The 16897-nt window shown below is 45.5% G+C and overlaps 1 protein-coding gene across 8 annotated transcripts in view; it reads right to left on the bottom strand.

Moving 5' to 3' along the window:
* LOC148540759 (pre-B-cell leukemia transcription factor 1) overlaps positions 1–16494 on the bottom strand; it is a 166305-nt gene extending 149811 nt beyond the window's left edge. For 3 of the 8 annotated variants that reach the window (XM_088482003.1, XM_088482001.1, XM_088481999.1), the window contains exon 1: positions 15939–16494. In XM_088482003.1, the coding sequence (XP_088338129.1) occupies positions 15939–16129 (191 nt within the window). In that variant the 5' untranslated portion in view covers positions 16130–16494. The remainder of the gene's footprint in view (positions 1–15938) is intronic. The other 5 variants (XM_088482000.1, XM_088482002.1, XM_088482006.1 and 2 more) reach the window with 3 other exon arrangements.
* Positions 16495–16897: the final 403 nt, after the last annotated feature.

Raw genomic sequence — 16897 nt, 5'->3', positions numbered from 1 at the left:
ATTTTTTATAATTTGGAAGTAGGTTTTATGAGATTTTAAGAAAAAAAAAAAAAATGTTGTTTTCTTCTTTCCTCATATTGTATTTTGATGACTACCATTTCACTCATTACCCAATTTCTCACACATGAAATATACCACATTTATACATTTTCAACCAATTTACGACATACTATTATACGTCACACCCTCTAATTCAATTAAACACACAGCGCTTTCCCATTACCTGTATTGTTCACTTCCTATTATTTATAAAGAAGAAGTAGCTCAAAACATTAAAAGGTGCACTATTCTATCTGTTTACGTTAGACATCTGTCAATTATGCGGTCATGATGATGGACCTATTTTTATGTGGAGGCCTGGACCTGTAGCTCCTTCTGCCCCATTGTTACTATGGCCACACTTACAACACCGCTCTAGTTCAGTGGTTTTCACCTCGTGTCCTCAAGTAACTCAGGTCATGTTTTGGGGATTTCTTTAATCATGTACAGGATGGTTAATAGATTTTGCTGAGTCAGTTACTATCCCACCTGCTTCCACAGACAGAAATCCTCAAAAACATGACCTGCTGGGAAAACTTGGGAGTTGAAAACCACTGCTCTAGTACATAGATGTTTGAGGGCATTTACCCATGCATAGCTCTGTTAAAGACCTGTTAGAGCAACCCAGTTGGGCTGAGGTCTATACTTTGACTTGGCTGAAAAGGGCGGGGGGAGGGGGGGGGGAGGGGGAGCCAGATTTTGGAAATGCCATACATTTATAGACTTTGGGTCACATTCAGACCCGCTCGCAAGCGGGTCGATGGTACCCAAATGCACATGTGCACGACGGAGGCTGCTCCATCATGCGCATGCGCGAGACCCGGCGAGCTCGGGGTCTCGCACCAAAGGGGGGTGAGTGACAGCACGCCCCCTTTGGTGGGCGTGCCAGGGCGTGGCTGCCCAGACGGAGGCGTTCCCATAGAAACGCCTACCGTCTGGGTCCGGCCCCACTGACATCACTAGTGATGCCAGTGGGAGTGATTTTGGCTCTGCTAGAAATCACTCCAGGGCTTGCGGCAGCGAGACCCTACCGCAGGATCTCATTGCAAGCCCGATGGTCGCGATAGTCTTGACCATCGCGACCATCATCATGGACGCTCGCATAAGCTGTGGGTGGTAACCCACAGCTATGCGAGCGTCCAGGAGGACGCACCAAAAAAAATAAAAAGCGCCCTGATTCAGAGCGGGTGCTCGTTCAGAGCGTCCGGCTCTGAATCAGGCCCTTAATTCAGTTGTTCTGGGCACTCATTATCACCCCCTATGAGACCGAGTTTAGCTGTGTAAAACGGCCAAACCAGTCTAAAGATCTGGTTAACAGCAGTTAGCACGCTCTAGCCAGGGGGTTTCTCACACATTTATGCTCACACCCTCCTGAGGGTGCGAGCAGAAATGCCGGAGGCTATCGCGCCCAGGCGGAGCAACAATTGCATTGCTCAGTCAGGCGTCTTAAGAAAAAATATAGCCGCCAGCAAAACATTTGAATCACCCCCACACAATCAAGAATGTTAGAAAAAGTTCCCATAGCAAAATAGATACATATTAGTTGTAGTGACCCATTAAACATCAGAGATATCACGGAGAAAAAACTGACATGGTAAACACAAGTGGGGGGGATTTGAGTTAAAGGAAAAAGGTGACAATAATTCAGAAAAGACCGGTTGTTTAGCAGTGATGTTTCCCCTTTTAGAGCATATCAATATATAACAACTTCCTTGTTGACTGAAATTAAAAACTGGATTATTTATAGACCATTTCCCATAGCACTGTACAGCTGGGCACAAAAGTAATAATGTTTCGCTATACACACACACACACACAGGTTAATGAAAAATGGTATGGAGGGCCTTACTCTGGGGAACTTACAATGAAACACTTTAACCTTCCTTAATGTGGTTACTATATTCATATTAATCTGAGCGCTCACTTTCCATGTCAAATAAAAATGTAATATTTTTAAACCAAACACAGTTTGTATGGTTTCTGAAAACTATTCACATATAGTCAGTAACCTGCTGGAACCCAGTTCTTAATCCAGTGTTCACACCACTACAGACTCAGGTACACCGAGGCATCAGTCACAATTGGTGTCTGTGAAATCAACACACACATATGGATATACAACGTTCCATTGATATCCAACTCTGCAGTGGTACAGGTTAATTCCCACCGCCATGTGGCCTCATTTCCCCTATTCCTAAATCTTTGTACCTCACAATACACATCGGTCTGCCTTTAAAGTGCTTTGGGTAGAACCTCAGCCTCTGCTCTTTGCTTAAGTCTGTTATATAACCCCCCCAGCCTTTTAGAAGCATAGCTGTTGTAGTTCAGGTACTGCATAGAGAAGGGGAGCAGGCACAGTAAGTCACCCTCCAAAAGCCAACTGCTGGTGTCAATGAGCAGCAAGTTTAAAACTAGATTTTAGAATGCTGTTAATCCTGCTCACCACATCACTCTCTCCTTAAGGGAGAAATGTACCAAAGTTTCTAAAAAGAGTGGAGAAGTTGTCCATAGCAAAAAAACAACTTCTAGTTAGCACTTATAAAGTACATTCTATAAAATGCAAATTCGAAGAGAAAATAGCAACTCGCACCTTGCACCTAATTGGATTGACCCCTAAGACTCACAAGTAACTCCCACGTCTTTGTCAACGTCATATGTATTTGTTTCATGTAGTAATTCTAAATAAAGGCTGATGATGATATTGATCTGTGGATTAAAAACAGTAGATATCTGGCATCTAAGAGAGGAAAAAAGTATAGAATCAAGTACTTCAAAATATAGATAGGTCCAACCTACTCTACAAGAAATTCTTCAAACCATGAGTAAAAAGGTCACTGATAAATTAACACCAGCCAAGATATAAGAGAACTTCTGATAAAGAGGCCAGAGTAATTTTTTAATCTTGGTTTCCTCAATGGGTTCTTAAAAAGAAGTTAATTCAGAATGAAATTCATCACATCAGCAACATAAGTGTTAAATCATGAGACCGGTTGGCCAACCTGGACTTAAAAGATGCTTACCTGCATATTCCAGAGTTCAAGTGTTAACAAACAATTACTGAGGTTCTGTCTCATGGGCACGTTCTAATACAGAATTCTCCCATTTAGTTTAGCAACCCCTCCAGTCATCCCTCTGGCCCATCTCAGTTTACAAGGTACCAATGTGTTTCTCATTTTAACAATATCATTCACAATATACTACATAATGCAGGTCATACATCTAACAGGAAAGTCCATGATTCCCTGATGCCGATCCGCTGACTCTGATAATCAATTATTTGAATTGGTAAAAAAATAAAATATGCGTTAAAAAACTCGAACTCACCAATCCTGATAATTTTTGCTTTTTGTCTGGTAGTTTATATCTCCACCTATCCGTTATATTGAGTCATTGCATTCCCAGTTATGGGTGCATTGGGGTTGTCATGGAAACCCGGCGGCCTTTATGGAACTTACACTTTAGGGGTTGCCCATACTAGGACAAGGGAGTGATGCAAAAACAAGAAAGGATGAGAAAAAAAAAAGAAAAGCTATAATAATTAAGTATAACATAATTACTTAACAGAAAATATAAAATTATAGAAAGTAAAATGTACCTACAGCAATTTAATGGCTTTTAAAGGCCATAAACACACCATCAACTATACGCTTTCCCCCCCCATGGGCAGTTGTGATAAACCATAAGAAATATTAAAATATGAGATATGGTAAGAACTTACCCTTGTTATCTCTATTTCTACGAAGTCCATAGGGTTCCACAGGATACCTTGGGGTATAGGTGTGACGTCAGTCGCAGGGCACCAAAGAGTTAAGCTTTCAGCCTCCCAGGATGCACTAGGTCCCCCTCCTATACCCCGCCCCCGGGCCAAGGCACCTCAGTTAGTTACCAAGCCATAGACCGGAGGAGGAGAAGGAAGAGAGAGAACAAAGATCTGGACACATACAAGAATCACATTCTCACCAGAGGGAGACGGAAAACCGGTGACCAGAGCAAAGCCCATCTGCAGCACAGGTGCGACAGGGCGGGAGTCCTGTGGAACCCTATGGACTTCATAGAAATAGAGATAACAAGGGTAAGTTCTTACCATATCTCATATTTTCTACTTCAGGGTCCATAGGGTATCCACAGGATACCTTGGGGATGTCCCAAAGCAGTATCCTTTAAGGGTGGGGACGCTCCTGTGCAGAAAGGAGAATCCGCCGCCCGAAGGAAGCATCCTGAGAGGCGAAGGTGTCAAACCTGTAATACCTCACGAAGGTATGGACAGAAGACCACGTAGCAGCCTTGCAGATCTGAACTGCCGAGGCACCACGTCGAGCTGCCCACGAAGGACCCACAGACCTAGTGGAATGAGCCTTCAGAGAAGGAGGGACCGGTAGGCCTTCATGGAGATAAGCTTCAGAAATAGCCATACGGATCCAGGCTGCCAAAGTTTGCTTTGAAGCAGGCCAACCCTTTTTACAGAAGCCATAGAGGACAAACAAAGCGTCCGACTTCCTAAACGAAGAAGTGCGGTCAACATAAGTCCTTAAGGCCCGCACAACATCCAAAGAGGCCTCACCCACGGAAAGACCCGGTGAGTTAAAGGCCGGAAAAACTATTTCCTCGTTAACATGAAACCGGGAAACAACTTTGGGAAGAAACTCGGGCCGAGTGCGGAGCACTGCCCTGTTCCCATAAAAAACCAAGAAAGGGGGTCTACAAGAAAGAGCCCCTAACTCAGAAACACGTCTGGCCGAAGCAATGGCCAGAAGGAAAACAGTCTTAGCTGTTAGCCATTTAAGATCCACTGAGCCCAGTGGTTCAAACGGCGGTCCTTGGAGAGCCCTCAGGACCACAGCCAAATCCCAAGGCGCCACAGGTGGAACAAAGGGCGGCTGAATGCGGAGAACACCCTGCATAAAGGTGCGCACATCCGGGATTGTAGCAATCCTACGGTGAAACCAGACAGATAGGGCCGAAACCTGTACCTTCAAAGAAGCAAGGCGAAGCCCATGATCTAGTCCCGCTTGCAGGAAGGCGAGACAGACCAAACTCCCGCGGTGCATAACCTCTCGGTCGACACCACTGGAAGAACGTATGCCACACGCGATGGTATATCCTCGCGGAAGACGGTTTCCGAGCTCGTAACATGGTACGCACCACAGAGCTGGAAAACCCCCGGGACCTCAGCATGGCCGTCTCAACAGCCACGCCGTCAAAGACAGCAGAGTCAGGTCCGGGTGAAGGCAAGGACCCTGAGACAGAAGGTCCGGTCGTAGCGGCAACCGCAGAGGACTGTCCACGGACAGACCCTGAAGGTCTGAGAACCAGTGCCGTCTGGGCCACGCGGGAGCTATCAACAGGAGCGTCCCTCCTTCCTGTTTGAATTTCCGGATTACCCGTGGAAGAAGGGAGACCGGAGGGAACAGGTATGCGAACCGGAACGTCCACCGGACGGACAGAGCATCCACCAGAGACGCCCCTTCGTCTCTTGTGCGAGACCCGTACACCGGCAACTTGTTGTTGTGCCGGGACGCCATGAGGTCGATTTCTGGAAGACCCCACCTGTCCACCAGTAGTTGAAAAACGTCCGGGTGCAGGGACCATTCCCCCGGATGAACGTCCTGGCGACTTAGAAAGTCCGCCTCCCAATTTAGCACTCCCGGGATGAAGACCGCTGATATGGCCGGAAGATTGCGCTCCGCCCAAACCAGGATCCGAGAGACCTCTACGAGAGCCGCCCGACTGCGAGTTCCTCCTTGCCTGTTTATGTAGGCCACGGTGGTAGCGTTGTCCGACTGGACCTGCACCGGGCGACCCTGGAGAAACCGCTGTGCCTGCTGGAGAGCATTGAAGACCGCACGGAGTTCCAAGATATTTATTGGAAGCTCCGCTTCTGTCGGCGTCCACCTGCCCTGGAACAAGTGTGGACCCGAAACTGCTCCCCAGCCCCGAAGACTGGCGTCCGTTGTCAACAGGACCCAATTTGGAACCCAGAACGGACGTCCCTTGTTGAGGTGGGTCGTCTGTAACCACCACGTAAGGGACAGGCGAACCTCCTGGGTGAGCACAATCGTCTGGGACTTCAGAGACTGAGTCAGCCCGTTCCACTTGGACAGGATCAGGTGCTGCAGAGGTCTGGAGTGAAACTGGGCGTATTCCACCATGTCGAACACCGACACCATGGAGCCCAGTAACCTCATCGCCGAGTGTAAGGACACCCGGCGGCTGTGCAGGCAACTGCGCACCCTTGACTGTAAAGCAGAGATCTTGTCCTCCGTCACGAAGATCCTTTGCTGTCCCGAGTCCAATAAGGCTCCAAGATGCAGAATCCTCCGAGACGGGATTAGAGTGGACTTCTGCCAGTTGATTAGCCAGCCGTGCCGTTGCAGCAGTGCAATGGTCAAGTCCAAGTGGCGTAACAGGAGCTCTGGAGATCCTGCCACCAATAACAGGTCGTCCAAATACGGCAACATGCGGACTCCCTGCAGCCGCAGAGAAGCCGCCATGACCGCCATCACCTTGGTGAAAACACGTGGTGCTGTTGCCAGGCCAAAAGGTAACGCCCGAAACTGGAAGTGGTCGCTGCGGATTGCAAACCTGAGGAACTGTTGATGGCGCAAAAGAATAGGGACATGCAGGTAAGCAGTCCCCAGGTTCCAGCGCCAGAATGATGGACAGTAGGGTCTCCATCCGAAACTTCGGGACCCGCAAAGACTTGTTGAGTGCTTTGAGGTTGAGAATCGGACGATATGACCCATTGGGTTTCTGTACCAAAAATAGATTTGAATAGAAACCCTGGCCCCTCTGGGAGAATGGAACCGCCACTATAACTCCAGCCTGGAGCATAGTGTGCAATACCTTCCGCAGCTCCGTAGCCTTGTTCCGGTCTGATGGGAGACCCGTGGTGAAGAAGCGAGCCGGGGTCTGTGCCGGAAGGAGAGGGCGTATCCGTGGGAAACCACCTCCAGAACCCAAGTGTCTGTCGTAGTGGTCGACCAACACTGGGCGAACTGTAGCAGGCGGCCTCCCACCCTGGGATCCCCCAAAGGGAGGCCCGGACCGTCAGGCCGCAGGCTTGTCATCTGGCTTGGGGGCCGGACGTCTGGTACTCCATGCCTGCTTCCGGGGCTTGACCGATTTCTTAGGGCCAGCCTGTCGAGGAAACGACTGTGGTTTGGGCCTGCCCTGGGCCCTAGATGACCGAAAGGACGATGGTCCCGAACCAGAAGGAGCAGCGGCCGACGGGAGACAAGCAGATTTGGCTGCCGCCAGCGTGGCCACAATCTTATCCAGATCCGGACCGAAGAGAACTTCTCCGGTAAACGGCAACGCTTCCAGACCTTTCTTGGAATCTGCGTCCGCCTTCCAGGATCGCAGCCACAAGGTGCGACGAGCAGCTACCGCTGCTGAAGAAATTCTAGACACCAGAGTACTAATGTCTAGAGCCGCCTCGTTGATGTAGGTGGCCGAATCACGGAGATTGCCAATCAACTCCGCCTGTTCGGCCGGACAGTCGGATTCAAAAGAAGCCTCTAATGAATCCGCCCAGCGCTCCATCGCTCTGGCAACCCAGCAAATGGCCATAGCCGGCCGTGCTGCCCCCCCTGCAAGGGAATAAGCGGACTTCAGGCAGATTTCTACCTTGCGGTCCGTAGCATCCTTAAGGGAGGACATGGATGGCATCGGCAATGTGGCACTACGGACAAGACGGGTCACGTGAGAATCCACCTGTGGAGGGGATTCCCACTTAGCAAAATAATTATCCACGAACGGATAAGCCACCGCCAGGCGTCTCTGCGGCTGGTATCTTTTGCCAGGTTGTTTCCACGCCTCCTCTAAATGGTCCACCAACTGACCCGAAAGAGGAAAGACTGTGGCATCGCCCTTCACATCTTTGAAAAAGGCATACTTAGATTTAGCCGCTGGGGGAACTTCGTCCTCAATCACCAAGGCTGTGCGGACCGCCCGAATAAGTCCAGGAATATATACTTTGGACTTAGCATCAGCGTCCTTAGTATGGAGAGGTTCCTGATCGTAAGGATCAAGAATCTCCCCATCATCAGACGTCCCTTCGTCATCCTCATAAGGAGCGGACAGAGACGCCACCGGCCTTTTATGAGGCCGCATCACAGACTCCCCTTGCAACACATCCGACAAGTGCTGTACAGAACTCATCAGGGAGTTAACCCACGCTGGCTCCTGAGAACCCGGGAGCGGGGAAATAGGGAGACTGTGGGGTACCACCAATTGTCGTGGGAACCCCTGCATGGGTGACGACACCACAGACTGCTGGGACAAACCCCTCGGAGTAAACGCGGGCTGCGGAGCTAACTGGCCCACTAAAGCTGTTAACGCCTGAGCGAAACAAGCCCAGGGCGGCTCCTGTACCGGTGCTGTAACCGTAATAGGCCGCGCCATGGACAAACACTGCCGGCAAAGGCCCTCCGCGCTACCCTCCCCCTCCGCTAACGGTACTTTGCACGTGGTACACTGTAGCCGGAGGGGAAAATCACTTTCAGACATGATGGCACCACGTATGTGACCTCTCTCACCAATTAAGTATTAAATAGGCGAGAGACCACCCTGCAGCACCGCACCGCAAGGGCTTTAGCAGAAGAACAGAGACAGTAATAAAGCTGACAGTTTAGAGAAGAAAAGTTACAGGCAGCGCTAGCACAGTCACATACAATGCAGAGAAATAACAATTCCTGCACTAACAGCGCTGATTACTCAACTACACAGACACAGGGCCTGGTAGGACACAGCGCTGCATACACAGACCTGAGCCACAGCGGAGGAGAGGTATGCGGGGGGACCCAGACCACGATGCTTCCGTCCAGCGCTTCCAGCAGCGTTCACCATGCGTTCTGGAGAAGATGGCCGCCGAGGAGCAGAGAGGAGGCTGGCCTGGGGGAGGAGCGCTGCCACAGGACCAGTCGGCAGCATGCAGAGAGGGCTGTGTGCAGCGGGGGAGGCGCCGGCTGTGAGACAGGGAAGGCGCGCTCCCCTGGCATGCATTTAACCCCTGGGACGCCGCAGCGCTACCGCTCTGCTGCGGTCCGCTGTCCCAGGGGGTAGTGGAAGCGCAGGTTGGTCGCCTGGCTCCACGCTGCAGCCAGTCCCCAGGGAACCCCCTGCCTGGGGACTTAGGACCATGTGATAAGCGGGGACCCACCGCGGGACCCCGCTGCTTACCTCTGTCCCCCTTGAATCCGGCCATGGTCCGGAGCATCTGGGGTCATCGCTAGCTGTGACCCCAGACGCCCACCAGCATCCCCGGATCAGTACCGGCGTTCTGGTACCGGCGGGGTGTAGGGAAGACAGCATGGACGTCAGGACTGACTGTCCATGCTGTTCATCCAGATGTGCAGCCACAGCTGCATGAAGAAAAAGCTTCAGGGGCTCTTCTAGCCCCCACTCCAACAGGTGCACCCGACTCCGGCCGGGCACCAAACTAAACTGAGGTGCCTTGGCCCGGGGGCGGGGTATAGGAGGGGGACCTAGTGCATCCTGGGAGGCTGAAAGCTTAACTCTTTGGTGCCCTGCGACTGACGTCACACCTATACCCCAAGGTATCCTGTGGATACCCTATGGACCCTGAAGTGGAAAATGATATATAATATTATTAAAAGTGTAAACTAAAATTAGCAGACTTATACAGACTCTGCACATCACTGTACTTAAACTCTGCATGCATGGCGTAGTACTACCACACAGCACTGAGGTCACGAGTACAAATCCTAGTCACGGCCCAACAGAGTAGAGCTGCATGTCACACCTCTAGGGTGCTCTGGTTCTCCATAAAAAAAAATTATATACACTCACTGGTAGGTTAACTGACCTCTGAGCAGCAAAAAAAAAAAAAAATTACCCTAGCGTTTGTCCATGTGATAGGGACTGACCTGACAAAAACAAAAATAACTAAAATATTGTCAGTAATGAGCTGTGGAACATGTGCGGTGCACTATATAAATAAATGGTAATAAATAGCCTGTTGATCACATGTAAAGACTCATTCCAAAACCTAAAATTTGATCAGGTCATGAATTTGTGAACATCTGCCGCTTATTAAGACGTTAAGACTAACACAATAAAAATAATTAGTTATTTCTGCTCCACACCAAACTTATCAATTCATTTTATATAATAACAGGGGAAATGACAGATAAACAAAATACATGCATTACCATAAAGATACTGCTCTGTTTGAGTCACTGGGGAAATTAAACAACTCTCGTGAACAGCTAATTTCAGTCACATATTAAAACCAAGGGGGCATGGCCTTTCTAGAAAGGCCAAAATAAATAAAACCATGATTGCACCCGCTGAGATTGTGTAAATCCCCATCTGATTTATTTACCTGATAACTTTTTTTTTTTTTTTTTTTTTAAAGAAAGAATCAATTTTAAACTTCACCAAAAAATAAATAGAAATGCAAAAAAGTTAATAAGTACAATACATATTTTTTACACAATGTAGATCTGGTTGGATGTGGACCATTTGGGATTTAGTAAACATTGTACGATGTGGATCTTGAGCTCAGCTGCTCTGTATAGCAACAGTCTGTTATCACTGTATACAGTACAAAAACTGATTGATAATTTGCAAAGCTCAAAAGGAAGACAGACCAAAGACCTAAACAATGTCACAGACTGGATAGGATTATTCCAAGGCCAAGCTCATTGACATGACCTTTTCAACACTCATGACAAGAAAAAAAAAAAAAAAAAAAAATCACTATTTATAAAAAAATAAAAAAATTAATAAAAAAAGTGAACTTTATGGATAGAACACATTTTTGCCCATATGGTAAGCACCACTATTCATTTATTGTAACTATGGTTTTGAAGTTCCTACATCCTTAAAAAATTCTAATCGTAGGCCAAATTAAACAATTTTCTACAACGCATGTGAGGGTTTAGCAAAATATCAACCACTAATTAATGGCGTTAGTTTAGGGAATTCTAGACACTTTGGGCTCAATTCAATTCAAAACAAATTGAATAGCTATTCAATGCAGCGTACTATTAAGGATTACTTCTCGCATCCCTCCTGGGGTGCCAGCCAAAATCCGACAAAACTCAAAGCGCGATGCTGTTTTCTGCCCTTAGCGCCACGGAAACAGAGCAGTTTAATTGGAGAATGCCGGTTCTCGCGACTAAATATGTTTAAGGCGCGGGAACCAGCATTCTCCGACAATACAGCGCACCGAATAGAGTAGCTACGGGAGCTCCCTCCCGGCGATATTCAATTTGCGTTGAATTGAATCGAGCCCGTTGTTTAACCATATTTGAGTTTCCAGAGCAGCACCACTTAATAACGTAATATTACATGCCACCTAATCTAGCCTTTGCAGAATTCCCTAGAGTCAACGCTTACCGACTCAGTGCCTGATTCAGAGCCAGACGCTCTGACAAGAGCGCTCGTTCTGAATAAAGGGCCCTCCTACCTAAAATTGAAGCGGCCTCCTGGCCGCTCGCATAGCTGTGGGTGACCACCCACAGCTTATGCGAGCGGCCAAAAAGATGGTCGCGATGGTCAAGACCATTGCGACCATCGGGCTTGCGACGAGACCCTGCGGTAGGGTCTCGTCACATCCTACAATATCTTAAAAAAAAAAAAACCTATCAAACTGTACAAATTTATGTTCCAAACACTTCTGTGTAGCTCTGAATTTAGGAAATAGATATATGAAGCAAACATTTTAGTAATAATATATATTTTATTTACAGTTTTGCACCTTGTCGTTCTGTCCAATTCAGAAGCATGAGCTTCAATAACATACACCTGAATGTTTATCCAAGTGATTTACACCCGCATACAGCAAGCAAAAGTGCACTCGCCACCCACTTATAATGAGCTCACATTCTCCCCCTCAGTCACAGTGGCTCAGCAACACAAACCTGCTCACTTGCACCATGCAGATACAAGTGCTTCACATCACACGGCTGGTACGGTATATAGACATTACATAGAATTTTAAAAGAGTTCAGAGAAATAGAGCATTATTATTTAGTTAACCTTTATTATCTTTATGCACCTTTTAGCCCAACAAGAAAAGAATTATGATATTACATATTTGCAATAGAGTAACCACCCCGATTAGGAGTGCCCTTAACAAATTACTACGCGGAATGTAACAGGTTTCCTCCCCAACAAGAAGCAAAATGGACAATAGCGAAGTACTAAAGAGGCTTCCACAATTGAAAAGGACATAAGGATTCCCCCAGCCCCCATCAACAGACTATTCATATATGTATAGTATGAATTATACTCTATGCTGCTAATAGTTGTTTCACTTAAAACATTTCTTAAAGGGTTTCTAAAACTCTGTACAAATATGAACTCACTCAAATATAAAATACACACTGTATTACCAGTTTAAAGCACAACAAAACTGATGTTTGATACACTAAACCACAATTACTTAATATTGCTTTATTTTTCTAAACAAAAGTATACTGATTTTTGTTGGAGATCAAAGTAAGCAACCTTCAAGAGCTTATCTAGAATAGTCTAAGGTATTAAACTCGTCGTAAATCAAAATGTAGGTTATCGTGGATCACGTTTTTGGGGGCGCCCCACATAACAAACATAAGATGTATGAGCATTTTAAACACACATTATATATAACATTTTTTTTTTTTACATCTATACGTAAACAAGTACACATAGACCTCTACAAGGGGAGCAAAAAGTATTCCAAAAGCTATCTTGATTACTTAATGTACATACCATCAATTGCATTGTACTGCAGAGATTGTAATGGTCTTAAAGATTTAAGGATATTGTGTAGGACTTATCAATCATTTCTTTGAAACAGATGTTGGCTCTCTTAGAATAGGTCTAGCTTTCAATATAAATATTTATGAATAAAGAGAGAGTGTCCAATAACAATGTGTACTTTACATACTGTATGTAGATCTCCCTTGGTAAGCTGCAATGTGATGTTAGTGGTAACTATTCTATGCATCTAGAATATGACTTACATTACACAATGTCTCTTTAAAAGTGCAGTACAACGCCACATTAGTGTTCTGTACACTGTATTAATCATGTAGGAACATTTACAATATTAAAGAGGCAAATATTTAAAATGTAGTAAACCAAAAAAAAAAAAAAAACACATTGCTTTGTTGTCCCTTATCCACAATGGAGCCAACATATATATATATATCTCTTCATATACTGTCCATCATGTTCGCACTATATTTCAAAATGTGAAGTGAAAAAAATAAATATATATATCTAGTGTTCTATTTATGACGAGAGAGAGGGAGAGAGAGAGAGAGAGAGAGAGAGAGAGAGAGAGAGAGAGAGAGAGAGAGAGAGAGAGAGAGAGAGAGAGAGAGAGAGAGAGAGAGAGAGAGAGAGAGAGAGAGAGAGAGAGAGAGAGAGAATGAGAATATTTTATTAGGAAAGATAAAAAGGGGGAGATATTATTAACTACTTAAACAATATGATTGCATCACTCTGAAGCTTGTACACTCCAAAGGGTAAATGTGATTTAAGCTGTATATCAAGGTAGAAACTAACTTCAATCACAAAAAAGAACCTGATTTGTGAGAATCTATCATCTAGACAGCAGACACATAAACCTCAGTTACCTCTCTAAATATACATTGAATATAAAGTTGAACAACCAATGTGTCAATTTTAGCTCTATTTACAATGACAGCCAATGAATCTGCCATGACAAAATACACTGGCAATGAAATCTACATTGTGTAGCTCTTATGGCTCACTCACAGGGTGACACTGTGGTCCGATTTTAGTGTCATTCAAAATCTCAGCTTAGACCCAAGAAATAACGCTGGAGGAAATGAGTTAATTTAACGTAACTGCCAATGACAACATGGTCCCAACAACCCGTCACTGTGTGACTGTCTACATTGTAGTATTATAGGCCACAGCGCGGACGGTACTGTGGAAAACAGCTGTTAATAAATACGTGCTAAATTCTGTATTTCTTACTGAACTTTATATAAACCATTTTAGCCTATGTCTAATTCCTAGACACAGCCTTCTATAATATCCCTTAGTACCAAAAGGGAAACTTACATCCTCATAAAATCAAAGGATTTGATATATTTTATCAACCAGGAATAACATTTTACACTAATATTACATATTTGTACATTGCAATAACATACAACGTATGCCAGAAATACATAGAAATAATAGGGATACTTATATTAAAAAGGTGCAAGCTGCTGTACTAAGCTTATTACACTAATGGCTACATTTTTAATTATAACGATACACTTTGCTGTGATAAAGTACTGTTCTCCATTGTATTGGGTTCACTAAATAGCGGTGTGCCATACATAGAAAGTATGCATGTTGCATAGGCCAATATGAAAACATGTAAGAGACAGCAACATTCTGTTTATGAAGTGTATATTGTGAATTTCATTTTGTACACAGATGAATTGTTCATAACAGCATATAGCTAAATAGTTTAAAAAGTAATTGCTATTATTACTATTTTATACAAGTTGAAGACCATAACATACCGGGTAAAATAATAATAAAAGATGTATAATGCCGGCACCCTTAAATACCATAAAGAAAAGAAATACAGGTAAGGCCTAGTTCTGGAATAGGTGCAGTAAAAACCGAACTCTTAATAAAAAAATAAGTTCCCAGAATATATATTTCTACACAGGCTGGGTATTTTCAGTTTTGAGACTAATGAAAAACTTCTTAATACATTGCCAGACTGATTTCGCTGCTTGTTTATAATACATGAAAGACTGAGGCAACTTCATAAAACAAAAAAAAAAAAAAAAAAGGTGGAGAAGAGAACGAACCTACTAACACCTTAAAACTTCATACTTGGTAGCAGAAGAATAGATTGGCAAATCATCAACATTCAAAACTTTCTTTAATATATATTTATATACAGGTACAATCGTAAAGTTGTATACACCACACCGCTACTGAAATAGTCTGAATAAAGTTCTTGCCACTCTTCACTATCGACGGCTTTTAAATGAAAACATTCATTTCTCCATATGCCACCCTTGTATTACAGTACATGCCAGTCCTTACATGATATAGTTTGTAAGGATGCTGGTTGTCATACATTCCTTCCAGAGCACATCACCTCAGATTGCCCTATAGAATACCATGTACTGTACCACATGCACAGATGCGTTATGGATAGTATGTAACTAACCAGGAATTACAGATCTGTTTAAACTATACCTTAATACACAAAACCCTTGTTTATGTCCAGCATATGGAGTGCTGCTTTGTTACATCGGATTCTTCTATTTATGTGACAATTCCATTTTGTAGCTCAAAGACAACATAACAGGCCTGACGGCAAACTTGACCTCTATAGTACTTTTATGAGTGCACTAAAACTTTAGGAGACCATCTATTTCAGGATCCTATTTATAGTAAAGGCACAGCCAAGTTTGTGTTAAATGACTATTAAAACACACAGCACTTATTTATGAACTACAGAAAGTCTCACTTGTGACCCAGCCTCTGGTAAGTTTGTAGCTCAAGTATCCACACAGACAATATAACATACGAACAGGCACGTAAGACTGTGCAATAGACCCCTATTTGCACATGAACAGCGTGTTGGTAAATGTATCCTACCAATAAAGTGTCAGCTCTGCTGGTCAGGAATTGCAACCAGTGTGTCCATATGTTTGGTATAATGTGTTATTTGTAATGAGATGCATATGTGAGTGATACAATAAATCATCTACATTTCCCTTCTCCAAATGCATACAATATCCTGTGCTGCTAAGAATCTGTATGCACCATGTCGTATAAACTATAGGCACAGGGGTCTAAAAGGCACAGAAAATGAAATAGAAGAGTCATCGGAAACCCACAGATCCCCAGGACATACTAGTGTGTGGGGAGTACATGTATGTGGAAGGTGTGCTCACCTGGCCTGTGCCTCATCCAGACTCTGGTCAGTGATGGTCATAATTTGCTGTAATATATCCCCTATGTCCTGCTTTCTGCCCCCCTCCCCCTCGCTGGCCCCGGTGCCATCCTGCATGTGCTGGGACAGGCTGGGGTGACCTGCCATCCCCACCCCAGGGTGGCTGTGCATTAGCCGGGGCTGATCATCCATCTCCAGGAGCGAGCCCTGCTCTGCAGCACCCTGTGCAGTGCTGTTGCAGCGCACAGGGAACTCTTATTGTTCTTCTCTCTCTCCTGCCTTTGTTGTGGGTCCCTCCTTTTAATCCCAGGGCGCAGGAATCCGTCCAGATCCGGAGAAGTCCAGCAGAGCAGGGGAATGATCCAGGCGGAGGCGGGCTGACACCGGGAGCTCTCCCGGAGGGTGGGGTCTGTACCGAAGCGAGGAAGTTGCACACAGCTCGGTGTCCTGCTTTTGTTTGGGCTGAGACTCTGCTCCTCTCCTCCCTCCCGCCCGCGTCTGTCCCTCTCTCTCTCTCTCCTCTAGAGCTGACACACAGAATGGAGACGGAGCTCCCGCCCTCTGCGCGCTGATTGGCTCAATGACGGTTAGAGAACCGCCCACCTTGGCCTGGAATAGGTGGCCTCACAGGTCACTCCCCTCCCCCTCCTCTCCCTCTCTGCTGTCACTCACTGAGGTTCAGAGGTGGAGAATGTGAGAGGGAAGGAGAGAGAGAGAGAGAGAGGAGCCGGCAGCAGCAGCAGCAGCCAGAGTCTTAAAGGCGAACGAGCAGGGATAAGACTGTGTGATGTATGGATGAAGTAGCAGGCTGCCTGCTGTTATTACATATATGTGGCCTGATTTGGAGTCGCACACAGGTTGCGATGTAAACAGAATTGGCGGATTTCATGCAAAGAAAGAAATAGACTTCTGCATACATGGATGGAGATCGCTATGCATGCAGATTACCACACTTTCCAT

Source organism: Taudactylus pleione, unplaced genomic scaffold (genome assembly GCF_031769625.1).
Source record: "Taudactylus pleione unplaced genomic scaffold, aTauple2 ptg000017l, whole genome shotgun sequence".
In the NCBI taxonomy this organism is placed as follows: Eukaryota; Metazoa; Chordata; class Amphibia; order Anura; family Myobatrachidae; genus Taudactylus; species Taudactylus pleione.
The sequence above is the reverse complement of the archived record's forward strand: the minus strand, read 5'-3'. Positions and strand labels throughout refer to the sequence as shown.